At 38.0% G+C, this 16126-nt stretch overlaps 1 protein-coding gene across 2 annotated transcripts in view; it reads left to right on the plus strand.

Annotated features, from left to right (window-relative positions):
• The window catches only part of ASIP (agouti signaling protein), a 53174-nt gene that overhangs the window by 36797 nt on the left and 251 nt on the right, over nt 1–16126 (plus strand). For both annotated transcript variants that reach the window (XM_081949099.1, XM_081949100.1), the window contains exons 2-4: nt 7006–7166; nt 12243–12304; nt 12810–13115. In XM_081949099.1, coding sequence (XP_081805225.1) covers nt 7007–7166; nt 12243–12304; nt 12810–12986 — 399 coding nt within the window. In that variant the 5' untranslated portion in view covers nt 7006 and the 3' untranslated portion in view covers nt 12987–13115. The remainder of the gene's footprint in view (nt 1–7005; nt 7167–12242; nt 12305–12809; nt 13116–16126) is intronic.

Raw genomic sequence — 16126 nt, forward strand, 5'->3', positions numbered from 1 at the left:
TTTGAGGGTAGGAGTTGAAACAATTTATGTCCAGGATGTGAGGGGTCTATAATTATTTTCACGGCCCTCTTTTTGACTCGCACAGTTTATAGGTCGTCAATGGAAGGCAGGTTGGTAATAATTGTTTTTTCTGCAGTTCTAATTATCCTCTGAAGTCTGTGTCTGTCTTGTTGGGTTGCAGAACCAAACCAGACAGTTATAGATGACAAACTCAATAATTCCTCTGTAGAACTGTATCTCTAGCTCCTTGGGCAGTTTGAGCTTCCTGAGTTGGCACAGAAAGAACATTCTTTGTTGTGCTTTTTTGATGACATTTTTGGTGTTAAGTGTCCATTTTAGGTCTTGAGATATGATAGAACGTAGAAATTTGAAGGTCTCTACTGTGTTGTCTAGTATTGTAAGAGGTGGTAGTATGGTAGGGTTTCTCCTGAAGTCTACCACCATTTCTATGGTTTTGAGTGTTTGAGTCCAGATTGTCCAGATTGTTCCGGCCATACCACGAAGCTAGTTGTTCAACCTCCCATTTGTATGTGGTTTCATCGTTATCTTGAATGAGACCAATCACTGTTGTATCATCTGCAAACTTCAGTAGTTTAACAGATGGATCGTTTGAGATGCAGTCATTGGTATAGAGAGAGAGGTGGAGAGAGCACACAGCACTGGGAGGTTTCTGTGCTAATTGTACAGGCATCTGATGTGATTTTGCATAGCTTCATCTGCTGCTTCCTGTCTGTTAGGAAGCTTATGGTCCACTTACAAGTGTGTTTAGGTACTGCTAGCTGATTTAGTTTAGTTAGAAGAATGTCCGGTATGATTGTATTGAATGCTGAACTAAAGTCTACAAAGAGGACCCTTGCATAGGTCTTTGGAGATTCAAGATTTTGTAGAATGTAGTGCAGAGCCATATTAACAGCATCATCTGTTGATCTATTTGCTTGGTATGCAAATTGCAGGCGGTCTAACAGGGGATCCATGATGGTTTTTCAAGTGGGACATCACTAGCCTTTCAAAGGTTTTCATAACTACAGATGTTAGAGCAACTGGTCTTAGTCATTCAGTTTCTTGATGAAAGGCTTCTTTGGCACTGGGATGAGAGTGGAGCATTTGAAGCAAGAAGGAACATGGCACATCTCTAGTTGTTAAGTCGGCAATAACACAGGCAGAGACCGTGAGGCAATTCAACAAAGGTTTATTAACAAAGCAAGCAGCTGTCAAAATACAGGAGAGAATCAGCGGCTGAGACTGCCTGACAGCTATTTATATGAAAGCTGTCAGGCAGCACAGCCAGTCATAGAACGGAGAATTACCCGCGTTTAGCCAGGCCATGTCTTAGCCAATCAGACGCGACCTGGCTGTTGCTACTGCTGTAGCTGTTGCTGGCCGACTAGGGGAAAACTCCTGACGTCATTTGCCAGGACACTACACACCTTCCCCCCCAGTGAGGGCGCATGTGCGGACGTAGCACATGCGTACTCACGTAAGTAAGCTGGGCGGCGCCGGACCCGCCCAGAATGCCTCAGTGGAGCTGGAGTCGTCGGCGGGGAAGGAGGTGCCCGTGGAAGCTCCTCCCGCAAGGGAGTGGAGCTCCGGGCACCATTTTGAAGGCCTGCTGCAGACAGTGGAATCTCCACAACAGGTAGGCAGGGCCGAGGGGGCGCGGCCGAAGGCGGGCTTGAGACAGGGCATGGAGAACTAGTCTCTGGGTAAGGTTGGCCTGACTCGGGGAAGGCCAAAGGTGAATGGAAACCGGGAGGCAATTCAACAAAGGTTTATTAACAAAGCAAGCAGCTGTCAAAATACAGGAGAGAATCAGCGGCTGAGACTGCCTGACAGCTATTTATATGAAAGCTGTCAGGCAGCACAGCCAGTCATAGAACAGAGAATTACCCGCGTTTAGCCAGGCCGCATCTTAGCCAATCAGACGCGACCTGGCTGTTGCTACTGCTGTAGCTGTTGCTGGCCGACTAGGGGAAAACTCCTGACGTCATTTGCCAGGACACTACACACGTGATTTGTTGAAGATTCAGATGAAGATAGAGGCCAATTGGTCAGCACACACTTTTAAGCAAGAAGGAGTTATCTTGTCTGGGCCTGGTGCTTTTCCTGGCTTCAGACTGTGAAATAGATCTTGCACTTCCTTTTCTGTGATCACCAGAGGTTGTTGGTGCGTCTGGTATGGGTATTGTAGAGATGGGGTGGAGAATAATGAAAAGGTTAATATCATTGGTATAATCAGTGAAATATTATATTACGCAGATTTGCATACACCTTGCATCTCAAATTATTTGACACAGCTATAAACGGAAACTTTAATTAGTTGAATTTCTATATAATTGAACATACCAATACCTGTGATCAATCAACAGAGATATGCCAGCTCCTGAAGCCTCCAGAACACAAAAAATCAGCCATGCGGGCAAACAGGAAATTCAGGAACGGACTTCCTGTTTGCTTGTAGGGCTGGTTTAAGCCCTCCGGAGCCTTCAGAGACCTTCAGGACACTTCCCTGAAGGCTCTGGGGGATGAAAAATGACCCTACAAACAAACCGGAAGTCCATAGGGCCGTTTTTAGTCCTCCGGAGGACTAAAAACGCACATGCTCGCTGGCCAGCTGACAGGGCAATGCCTCGTGTGCCCTGACAAATGGCTCCGCGTGCCACCTGTGACACACGTGCCATAGGTTTGCCATCCCAGATATAGGATTACAATTGGAATGCTGCAGAGCTGGGAGAGAATGACCATCTTCAAATGATGAGGAGGACCCTAGAGGAGGTTTGTGTTTGACCTATACTCTTTACACTTTGGGACAAGTTAACATAGGCCTTTTTCATTTCAGGTAATTCATCACCATTTCAAGTGTGGGGTTTTTTAAATTTCTTTGTTTACTTTGGTAGCTCCCTTTGACTAGAAACATAAGTGTCAGCTCCGAGGCCTGTAGCTGCCATTCAGGGGAGAAGACTGGACCAGCTGCCAAGACTCACTGTCCCACCTACACAAACTAAAGAAATTCATGCTAACAATCCATGATTAATTGCCAGGTGGTTTCTCTCTGGGTCACAAGGTGATGGGTGTGCGCACGCACGGGGTGCGGCTTATCTTAATTACCAATGTAGCTATAAAAGGTGGTGGGAAGCATAAGGTAGCAGCTCTGACAATTTATTCATTGCCTTAGTGCTTTGTTGGTCAGTTCATGCTGAAGGAAGAATACAAACTGCATTTCAAACTGTTTCTGTGTTTGGCTGGTTTCATTATCCCTTCCCTGACAATAAGCATAAGTCAAAGTAATAAATAAACAGTATCATGCAACAGGATGAAGACTTTTTTTAAAAAAGGAAGAAGTACTCTCATTGTCAATATATAGTAATTTCAAACTGAAACATTTCCATAAATTCTCTCCCCATAATTGTTTTCTGGAGAATTAAAGACTCCATTAATAACCCATACAGTGACATCCAAGGATCAGAGGCATTATGAAAGCTTCCTTGATATCCAAAACAGAAAGAGAAATCCAGGCTTACGAATGAAGGCAAATATACGGGTCCCAGGATAATGTTGCAGGATCTAATTTGAGCCAGTCACTAGAATCAGATGTTTAGTCTTCCATGCTTTCAGACTCGTGCTGGAGCCCCTCCTCAGGGAAAGTATCTTTCTCCAGAATGTAGTATGAATGTGGTTCCTGCTTGTGTGTTGCTTTTAGTTGTTAACTGGGATGTTGATGGCCAGTTATTAAGACGTTGGTTGTTGTTTCCTTGGGCTGCCTCGGCACCAGTTACTTAAGAGAAATGCTCAAATGTCTTCTACTATCTCCAAATGGAACTGTAGCACATTATTTTAACTTGGTGCTAAACATTTTTTGTTTACTGAAACAAAAAATGTTGAAGAATGTATTATTGAAAATTATTCCTAGACATGGGAAAATATTTTAAAAGAGTGCTGTTAAAACAGTTTTATAATAGATTGAAATGTTGACATTTATCTTGCTGATCAATATAGAAGAAAAGGCTTTTAAAATAAGTGTTTCTGGCAGGTTATTTGCTCTTTCTGTTGTAGCCAACTACTAACATAATTTCTTTTTCAAATGAATAAACGAAAAAGGCTAAAAAATATTGATAATCTTGTTTATTTTGTAATTTTCTTCTTAGGCAGCAAATAGGGTTAGTCCTTATTAAAATAAATCAGGGCTGGAAGTATTAGTAAATATTTTTCAATTATTTGAAATTATTTGTATCTGAAATGCATGTTTTGACATTTTCCTTAAAAGTTAGTAGACGTCTCTCTTGATTAAAATTACATCATATCATTTCAAATTTTCTCTGCAAAGTACTTTATGTATATGTGTGTGTGTGTGTGTGTGTGTATTATGTACACACACACAAAAATTATCGTCAGTAAAATCACATTACCATATGCAGCAAATTAAATTATGGGCCATAGTAAGAGCAAGCCAGCCCAAGTATGCTACAAACAGATGTAGATTACAGGATTCCTGGGGGGGGGGAGGAAGGGGGCTCTACCTAATATCTAGGAGATTGCCCATATTCTACTAGAGCCAAGAAGACAAAATAGAGAAAAGCTGCCCTAATTTTTACTAGTGAATAGTGAGTATACTAGTCATTTGCCAATTAGGTAGGATAAATTTCTCTATCAAAATTTTCAGTTCTGTCCCTTAACTTAAAAATTTTGTGGGATTCTTCTTTTTTAAGATAGCTATGAAAAATTTAATTAAGAACGAGCCAAACAATATTTGGAATCATCTTTCTATCCATCTTTTCATTTTTCATTTTTATATTTAAAATCAGTATTGTAGGCAATGACTTATTTATTGGGAAAAATTATTTTTATTTTTAATCTCCATTAGGGCTTTTTCAAATATATTATTATTATGTAAATATGGATTAAGGTAAATGAATACATTTAATGTCTCTTTAGAAATTCTGCATTTTTAATTTCTTTTTTGTTGCTTTTTGCCATTTGGTTGTATTTTCTGCAATAAAGATTGCATATATGTACAATATCACCATATATATGGTGATGGGAACAATTAATATTATTACAAATGTTAGTACTACTGTTATTATATTATTAGACAAGGTAAAATCAATTGAAAGGCAATGCAGAATGGAGAACTTTAAAGGCTAAACATGAATGCCGATACAGAAGGCTGTATAATTACTTTATATTGTTATATATGTTTTGTTTTTTCTTGTTGTGTTTTTCTTTCTGTTTTTAAAGGTAAAAATGTTTAATAAAAACTATTTTTTTAAAATAAAAGATTGCGTATATGTAATATATTTTAAATGTCAATTGAAGGTCAGAGTAATTGCTTTTCTTAAAAAAATGAAATCAAACACACCATACGTGATTTGTGTTTTGGTTTCTGTATCAGTAAAGTTCAAAATTTTATTTCTTTTCTAATTGAATAGCCTTGTTACTCAATTTTGTTCTATGGATAAACCCTCTTTTTCTTTTTCTAATGCTCAGTTCTGTGCATCTTTAATTCTATGGATGTTAAATATCTAAATTTTATTCTAGAACTTCTATTCTTTAAAGAATCTAGAATTATTATACTGATGTTTGGATATTTACATAGACAAAATGAATTGTGTGCATCAATAGAGGTAGTGTTTGATAGGAGCTATTTTGATGCTAAAAGAAGAGAAAATACTAACATTTCAAAATAGTCTGTAAATATTGTCAACTTTGCGTACTAATAGATCAAGGTGACATTTTGTTTATTTTTATCACAAATAATTTTATCCTCCCTCCTTTTTTAACTGAATATTATTACACAAAGAAGGAAATAAAGGTTTGGATATATAGTAAGTATGTACTACAATTTCTAGACACTCAATATTTATCTTAATTGTTGACTAACAAACACATTTTGTCTATTTTATGTATTTATATGTGAGTGCCTATATGTTAAAACTTTTACCAAAGAGTTGAAAGTATTTTGAACATGTGAGAAAAATAAAGAAAAATTGCAAGAATTAAAAAGGGACATTATCTATTGAACAGATTATTTTCTGATGATATGTTTCATTCTGCAAGGTTTTTAAATTAAGAAAATAATTGTGCAATTTGAAATAGCTCTAAAGTCACATGCCTAAAATGTAATTGCTATGTAAATAAATTTAACCTTGCCCCAAATGTGAAACCTCTCCTCTGCATATCCTGCTCTCCCCTATTTTATTTTAACTGTAATTTTGCTTTTTTCCTAAATTCTGTTATTGTTCTTAGAAATATTTCTGTTTCACGGTATCATAGCTTTTAATTTTGTAAGCCATCCAGAGCTGCCTGAGGGCCAGATGGGCAGCAAATAAACCTAATAAATACATAATATACCGTAATAAAAATATAAGTAAATAAACATATATAAACTATACCCAATTGTGAATTTCTATATTTGACCCATATATATTTTACCAAACCAACCTTTTAAATCAATGGATATATGAGTTTTTGCAAAAAGTTATCTCTAAGACCTAAACTAGAGATTTTAGTTTTGTTCCTGACTTTAAGTGTTTTGCAGAATTATTTAATTAAAATTTTATTGCAGATAATTTCATAACTATAATCTAACATGTCACTGTAAATGGTGCTTATATTGGTTTTTGAGCTTCAGTGTTCATAGAGGTATTTATTGGATTATTCAGAACTGCTTCTTAGAAGGAAACCTATACAGTCAGCACATTGAGATATTCAAGAAAGGATGAAAAGGGATTTAAAACCACTTCTTTATGAAATAATTATTTAACTCTTTTGATCAAATAGGTTCTCATCTCATTTTAATCAATGGTGAATACGACTTTCTACACTTTTCTATTTTGTTGTAACAGACTAAAACTGCAATGGTCCATTATAGCAAAGGAATGATAAGTGAGGAGGGAGGACAAAGAAACACAGATGCTAAAAAAATTGGCTATACTTTTGATATATGACCTACCTTTTTTCTTTAAGTATCTAAGACCTTAGCAAGAACATATTTTATTTTTTGCCTTCCAGAATGGAGTATAAGAACTTTCTCCTGAGCTTCCTTCTTTGCTGCATGTTGCTTACAACCAGCTATTGTTACATGATATTTGAGGAAAAGCAGAACTCGGACAACAATGCAATAAATAACAACAAAATCAAGATGCCAGATCTCCCTCCCATCTCCATAGTAGGTTGGTAAAAATGAATCCGATTTTGAATCTTAAGGCCATGAATGAAGACAGATTCCTATATTTTTCTTCTAACAGATGGAATTGTGAATAAAATGGAATAGTCATCAAAATAGTATTTAAATGGTGAGGATGTTTCAATAATAATGGCAGCACATCTGTTTTTATTTTACTCTCTATTTGTAGATAGAACAAATAAGGGATAAGAGGGATAAGAGGTTTTTCAGCTATTGCTCAAAAACTTCATTTTTGAAAACCGCCACACTTGTCTCTCTAAGTGACAAAATTACTAAGTCTTCAAAATCCCCAGGTATAATTTCTCAATAGATGTTAATGATAGAATGTAATCATTTAATCTAGTTTAATAATCCTGAAGAAAATCTATCATGTAGTTAGTAGAATTTGACATCACCTTCATGGCACAAAATCGTTCTAATCATGTTTGAATGGTAAAGTATGATTTCTATATAACTATATCTATGTGTGACCAACTATGTGATTATGGTTGGTCACATGATCAGCCTGATATTTAGACCAGATTTGGCATATTTTATCCATCCATCAAATCCCTCCCAAGGACCTGAGATAGACAGCTATTATTGTTTGATGGCGATAGCAGTATTCAACTGAAGCTCCAGATGTTTTGGGATTGCACCCAAGGCAGCTATTACTATTGGTAGTGGTGGTATTATTATTATTTCTTTTATTCATTAAACTTGAAACTCAGTCAACTGAACATTTAAAGATGTTTCACAAATACCATTGACTGGTGCTAATGTTGATACGGGTTGCTGCCAGCGTCCTAGGTATCAAGGAAGTATCTTCTTAAAATATATGATGTTCTGAGTAGCACAGTTTTTTGCAGTTCTGCTGGTGTTATTGCAGGAAGCTTCAATTTCTTGATGTATTTTATAAAATTTTGGACATGGTACCAAGAACCCCAATGACAATGGGTATCACTGTTACATGTTTCATCCATAATCGCGTAGTTTTGATGGCCAGGTCACAATATTTTGTGATTTTTTTTCCATTTTTTTCTTCGACTCTGGCATCTACTGGTACAGCGATAACAATAAATTATACACTTCGTTTTTCGACAACTGTGATATATGGCGTATTGTGTTCCAAATGACAATCTGTCTGTATTCAAAAGTCCCACAAGATCTTCACCTTCTCATTTTTGATAACTTTTTCCACTTTATGTTCCCAGTTTTTGTTGTTGTTGTTAGTATTAGTATTATTGACTCTAGAACAAGTCTGGCTGGTTTACATTTTAAAATAAATAAAAACAAGGGCTCCACAAATGTAAATCACAAGGCCTGGGAGAAGAGATAAGATTTAAAGATTTCAGGAATATCACCAAATTGGCAGCAATTCAGATCTCTGGAAGAATATCATTCTAGAGGACAGGTGCCAGGATAAATGCTCTGTGTTTGCTTTTGAATAAAAAAGCAGCATGCAAACATTGCAATGAAACTATATACCACATAAGCAGATAAAAAATTTAACCAGTTACATATGGACACTGTTCTCTTTCACCGTAATATAATATGACAGATACAATTAAAGTGGCACCTAGGGGACAAAGGGCTGACCAGAGCACCAAGAAAATTGAATTTACTTTATTCAATTTAGGTGCAGTCTGACCCTAGGTAGCATACACTAAAACAACAGAATAAAATAGAACATTTATGGAAAAAATTATAAAAAGAAATAAACCAAATAACATAATCCCATAACATTGCTGAAATATTTCAAAATCTTGAATTTTTGTGAAAGCTAAATGGTTAAGTAAAATACATTTAAACTTGCTAAAAACGAGGAACAAGATAAGGGCTCACTCTTCTTACATTAAATAAACATAACAGAAAGTACTAATTTAAATTTACAGGGTATAAAAGATGATATAATTTAATTTCAATTTACCATAGTCATTACATTGTTATTTTATTTTGTTCTGGGAGAAATAGAAAATCAAAGTGAATGTCTGAAATCAAAAACGTATATTCCAGATAAGATACAGAGCAATTTAGATCTCACCTATATTTGCAACCCTAAACTTCACAGTCACACTCATAAATCATTTCATCTTTAAAAAGAAACAAAAAGAAGCATTACTAATCTATTTAAATTGAACCCATACAAAGTTCACCAGATGACCCAACTGAAACATCAAGGCCAATTTATATAAAGGTACAGTACTTCATAGACTTACTGGGATTGATAGGAACATTTTTTGCTGTTAGCCATCTGCTCATACATTGTTAATTCAATCATTTGGCTTTCATGATCACTTAGTTAATATGTCAGAATTTATTCTAGTGATATTAGTAATCATCAGATCTTCTAAAGCAGGGGTGTCAAACTCCCAGCCCATGGGCCTAATGCATTAAACTATGGATTAGTCACTTTGCTAGCTATCTGGGGCTTCAAAACAATATTCAGCTTAAATAATAATATTTAAGTTGCTTTTTATTGCTTGTTTTAAAGCTCTTCCTAACTAGCAATTTGTTCAGAATTACTACTGGTCCAGATTTTTCACCCTTATACTCTCTCTTTAGACAATGACAACATTTAACTTTGTTCCATTACATAATAATTCAGGTTTCACTCTAAAGATGTCTCCATTAGACAACAGTGATTCTTTCTCCCGTGGCATCTCTCGGTTTAAGGATAAGGTTGGTAAATATATCATACTGCATTCAGAAGGGGAGGTGAAAAATGAAGGAGGTGGAGGAAACAAATAATGTTGAAAGGAAAAAGAAGGATTAGTTTCTGTGTTACTCTAACTATACGAACCACATCCTTAACCGTTTTTGTCACAGGTGAAGTCAAGGAAAGGGAGAATGTGGTACAACAAAGCTTCTTAACTATATAATGGCCTTCAAAACAAACAAATAGCATGCAAGTGAATTCAAAGCCAGCAAAGGTTTATGTGATGAAATTTAGAAGCATCTGGAAATGCTCAGTAGAGAGGGAATCAACCTGATCGCACACCATAGCTAAGGTGTGTCCTTAGTCATAAGAAGTCTTACTTTGTGAACTTCATCAACTGAAGGGACATATAAGATGTGTTTTCTGCATTACATATGGTTTGACTTTGGATCACATCTGGCTGTAATGGTGAAAATTTGAAAGTTATGTGGAATGTAATTGTTAAACTAAGGCTGTAACTCACACATGGTCATTTTTGAAAACTGGGAAAAATCAGAGCATTTGGACCATGTGAGTAAGGCTGTTTTATAGTTGAGAGCAACTAAGCTGACAATCTTCTATTTAAGAATTTATTGAGGGAAATTAAAGGAGAGGCACAGGGTGATAGTGCATTCAGTTAGAGATTAAAACTTCATGGACATTGAATGAGTTTTTTTGACCCATATTTTTGTCTATCTGTCTTAGAATAACACTAGCTATTAAAGAGGCAGTGAAAAACTAATGGAAGAGAATATCAGAGGCCTGTATCTGCCTGTAGGCATTCCAACTTATCAAGAGAACAACATTTTATTTTGTACTTATACAAAATAGCATAACAATTTAAGCTGCTTTGCAGTTCTTGAGATTTTCTCCCTGCTCTCAGATAGCAAGGCACTGTGGTACTAGTCACCAATCGCCCTTTCTGCAAAAGCAAAAAGGAAGAAATGGTTGCATGGCTTCCTGGATGTTCGTAATTTTTATTTATTCAATTTAATTTGTTTAAATGTCAATTATTCAAATATTCAAATTTATTTACTTTTCATTTTTGTGTATTAGTTTTGTCAGAAGAATAATTTGGAGTTCCAACTCAAGCCAGGGTTGCACAAGAATAAATGAAAATGAGATCCAGACAGCCGTCAGGAAAGGATAAATATTTAGTCCTAAAAGCAAAACAGTGTGTTTATAGGGGCAGACTGCAGAGTGGCGAGGGATTAAAGAGTGTACCTCACATCCCTTCTTTTTTTCTCAGCCTTCAGTAAACGCAGATAACATGAAAAAACAGAAAGAAATATATTGCCTTCTATGGGTTACTTTCATAGATCTTCAAAATAGCATAATTAAGTCATCTTTTAACTTTCCTTACTTTAAAGATAAAATTACAGTGCATACACAATGACGGTAAAATAGTCTCTTTCAATTTAAACTTATAAAAACATTTATACACACAACAATTTAATTTTTTAAATTTTTTAAGAAAGCAATTCTTTTAAGGCCTTTTTCTTTCATTTTTAATTACAATTAAAAGTACCTTTGTTTTGCCAAATTGAATTAAATCACTAGTCTCATCCCACATCTTAGTCCATTTTTTTGCATAAATATTGAGTATTTCGCTTTTTCATTACTGCTAGCCTAAAGCAGGCGTCCACCCACCTAAATCCAACATCCTAATGGAGAGGTTGGGAAATCATGCAAAGCCAAAAAAAATCCCTTTTCCATGTCCCTAGCTAATCCGTGTGTCCTTATCACTTTGGGGTGTACACCAGAAGCGGTATTCAGCAGGTTCTGACTAGTTCTGGAGAACCGGTAGCAGAAATTTTGAGTAGTTTGGAGAACCAGTAAATACCACCTTTGAATAGCCCCACCCCACCTATTCTCTGCCTCCCGAGTGCCAGCTGATCGGGAGGGAATGGGGATTTGGCAGTAACCTTCCCCTGGAGTGGGGTAGGAATGAGATTTTGCAGTATCCTTCCCCTGCCACGCACACTAAGCCTCACCCGCCAAGCCAAGCCAAGCCCACCAAGCCAAGCACAGAGAACCAGTAGATGAGAATTTTTTTTAGTACCCTATTTGCTATTCAGATACTCATCCTTCTTTCATTCTATTTTCAAGATCCCAGGACCAGCAATGAGATGTGAGACCATTTACATAAGCTGGAAGTAAAATTTAATTGTGATTTCTTTCAAGCAGAAGCAAAAGTATTTTATTCCTACTTTATTATTCCAAACACAATAGAGAGAGAGAGAAAGTCATGCTTATGTAGACAAAATGCATGGGTTGGTCACTACAATTGAAATGTCCTGTTCAAGCCTTTTATATTGTCCTACCTGTTGCAGTTAAAAATCAAGATTATACAAGTGTCTGAATTCTTTCTTTCCCCCCCTAAAGATTTAACCAAAACTTCCTTGAAGCTAAGCAGGAAAGAAGCTGAGAAAAAGAAATCTATGAAGGTGGGTGATTGTTCTTAGCATATTTACAAAGATAAATAAACTACCAATTTATATTTTTTCTGGACTGTCATGACTTTCTTAAATAATTTCGGGAATTATACTTTGCTGAAGTTGTTCCAAATTTGGGCTTGGAAATCCACAAACAATTGGAGACATTGAGATTCTAATATTGGATATTGTAGATAAATAACAAGCAATATTTTTATTCTTATGAGAACTATGAAGAAGACACCTGGTTTGACCAACAACCAATGGCTAAATTTGCCTATAACAACCCAACGTCTTTTCAAGCACTTGTCTGTACTTTAAATCTGCAGCAGGACAAAATACAGTGAAAAACTCAATACAATAAAGAAGCTTAAAATGTGCTCAAAATGAAACACACAGATTTACTTCAGTTAGAGCGACTGAAGTTAGACTCAGTTAGACTCTTAGGCAGCAAAAGCTCCTGAAACACTTTTCAAAGGCTTTATTAGTATGTTTTGCTTTGTTTTTCTCTCCTCAGAGAATGGGGCAACAAAAAAAACCTTCTCGACCCAAACCGCCTCCCCCTCCAAACTGTGTCGCTACTTGGGCAAGCTGCAAGCCACCGTCTCGTCCCTGCTGTGATTTCTGTGCCTTCTGCCACTGCCGACTTTTTCAGGCCATCTGCTACTGCCATATGGGAAATCCAAACTGTTAAATCAAAGTCAAGAATGCTCTCAGTATCTCATTATATCTTTCATACCGGTTGCCTTGTATCTGTTTTCCAAAGAGGCCAAGAACCTTGTCCTCTTCCAAGCGTCACATTCCTTGTGGGATCTATCCAGGGGTGGGTTCCTGCCAGTTCTAACCTCTTCTATAGAAGAGGTTCCACAAATCTACACTGCCATTTAGAACCGGTTCCAGCTCCCTCCCCCCGCCCGTCCGCACCACGCTTGCCCCACCCGCCGCTCACTGATTGGCTGGCTCACCAATCACCCCGCCCACGTCTAAGAGTCCTATCTAAACCTTAAAGTCTTAAAGCTGTCAATTTGAACATCCCTGGCAGTTTTTTTCTAAAGCGTTAAGAGGTGCAAGGGTCTTGTAACTTGACAGCTTTAAGACTTGCACACTTCAATGCCAGAGTTCCTGAGCCAACATGACTGGAAGAGGAATTCTGGTAGTTGAAGTCCACAAGTCTTAAAGCTGTCAAGTTTGAACACCCCGGGGGGGGATTCTAAAGGGTTAGGGGTGCAAGGGTCTTGTAACTTGACAGCTTTAAGACTTGCGGGCTTCAAATGCCAGAGTTTCTGAGCCAACATTTTGGTTGCTAAGCAAGAGCGTTGTTAAGTGTGTTTCACCACATTTTACAAGTTGGTCACACCCACCCAGTCACATGACTGCCAGGCCACTCCCACCTGGTCACATGGCCGGCAAGCCACTCCCACAAAGCAGGCCACACTTACAGAAGAGGTTCTAAAATATGTTGAAACCCATCACTGAATCTATCTCAAAGGGTAATGCTATCAGAAACAAGCTAGTCCCTGCCATGGTAATTATGGTAGAGAAGGGGTGAAATGGGAAAAAGGCTGACCACTTGAAAAGGGAAGGGAAGGTGAGAGAATGAAAGTTACACATTAAAAATACATTACAGGTAGTCATTGAATTACGACCACAGTTGAGCCCAAAATTTATGTTCCTAAGTAAAATATTTGTTAAATGAATTTTGTCCCATTTTACGACTTCTCTTGTCACAGTTGAATAATTGCACTCGTTAAGTTAGTAATATGGTTGTTAAGTGAATATGGCTTCCCCCTTGACTTTGCTTGTCTGAAGGTCACAAAAGATGATCATGGGACCCCGGGACCCCTGGCTCATATTTATGACATCATGCAACCATCATAAATATGAGCCAGTTGCCAAGCATCTGAATTTTGATCATGGGACCATGAGGATGCTGCAATGGCCATGTGAAAAATGGTCATAAGCCACTTTTTCCAGTGCCATTGTAACTTTGAGCAGTCACTAAACAAACTGTTGTAAGTCAAGGACTATCTGTATATTTTCCTTCTGAAGAATTGCATTTATTGCACTTCAGAGATGTAAAAACATGAATGAAAAACAGGGGCTACAATAAAAGGTGTACTCCAGGGCAAAATCATGTGAATTTCTAGCAAAATGAGACAGATGAAAACAAGTTATTGCCCAGTGATTTATGGTTAGCTTTCTGCAGTGATGTGCGGTGAGGTTTATGGCTGGTGAGGCACTGACATCATCACAATCTTTTTATTAAAATGCCTTTGTAATACAGGGGGTTTTAATAAAAGGATCCGTGCCATTTTGTCCCGTCCTTGCTCGTTTCGAGGGGTAGCAGGCAAGAGCATATCGCCAAGGACCATATGTGGTGACCACCAGTGGCCAACAACAAAAGAGATTTGTTGGGGGAGCAAGGAGCCGAGGAGTTCCTTGATGTGTTTTCCACAAGGGAGGACAGTCCCTCCAAAGTGGGGGGGACAGAGAGAGAGAGAGAGAGAGAGTGATGATGATGATGATGATGATGACAATTAAGTATCAATAACCTTTTGAGTTTGACAATATAATACGTTATCCAAAATTATAAATAATCTTATTCAGGTCAGCGCGAGCCATGGTCCCCTTCATGTTGGCTCAGGAAGGAGGGGAATGAGACAGCATGTGCAGGAGACTCCTTAGCGCTAGACTCAGGTCAGCGCGAGCTGTGGTCCCATCCCCCTCCTTCCTGAGCCAACATGAAGGGGACCGCAGGCTCACGCTGACCTGAGTCTAGCGCTAAGGAGTCTCCTGCACAGCGTGGCTCTTCTCCGCAGCGCAGCGGAAGGAGTTGCTGTCCCCACCACCGTGATCCTGGGGTATTTTGCTTGCACGCGCAAGAAAGAGATGAAAGAGAAAAGGGGAGAAAGAGAGAGAGATAGAGAGAAATGAAAGAGAGCTGGAAGGAGAGAATGGGAGAGAGGGAAAAGAGAGGGAAACAAATCAGCACTAAAAGCCACCAGCGTCCTCCCTCCCTTCCTCTCCACAACCTTCCCCCCGAAAGCTTTTTCCCAAATAATACCAGCAGCCATTTCATCTCCACCAAAGTAGATACTGTACATACACACATGCGTGCGCGCCACACACACGCACACACACGCAGACCAAACAAAAAAATAAAATAAAATAAAAATGGCAGAAATGGAGAAAGAAGTGAGACCTCCAGAAAATAAAAGAAGCAGGAAGCTGGCTCATCCTGTAAAAAGGGAAATCAATGAAGAGATGAAAGTACATCTCTGCGCTCCTCCTTTATTGTCACTGTATCGCAAGCGAGAAGGAAAGAAAAAGGAAAGAGTTGAGTCACAGAAAGAACGAGCACCCTCTACTATGAGGCAGGAGAACTATGTGCCTCACCTATCTCTGTATTTTTTAGGCTTTTAACCCTCGCTTAACTCTGCTCAAGCGATCATAAAACGCCTAAAAAGTCAGACTAGATGAGGCATGCAGTTCTCCTGTCCCATAGTAGCAGGCGCTTTTTAGAGGCTTTTTTAAACAGCTAGGCAGTCATTCACGGTGAGGCAGCAGCTAGCTAGCCTCATCTCAGCACTCGCCTTTTCCCATTTTAGTTTTTCTTTTCTTTTCATAATGAGAGCGGTGAGGCTGTGCCTCCCCTGCCTCCGCTGACTGCACGCATTGGCTTTCTGTAACAGGGTTGGTAACATTTACGTGTTGCTCAATGATTAGCCCCAACCATTGATGGGGTTAATATGAACTATGATTAACAATCAGTCTTTGGGGACTGCATATGTCCCATCTCAATAAAAGGGAACAGGGAACCAATTTCAGTCCAAG

This window comes from Natrix helvetica (assembly GCF_964273705.1).
Source record: "Natrix helvetica genome assembly, chromosome: 3".
In the NCBI taxonomy this organism is placed as follows: Eukaryota; Metazoa; Chordata; class Lepidosauria; order Squamata; family Natricidae; genus Natrix; species Natrix helvetica.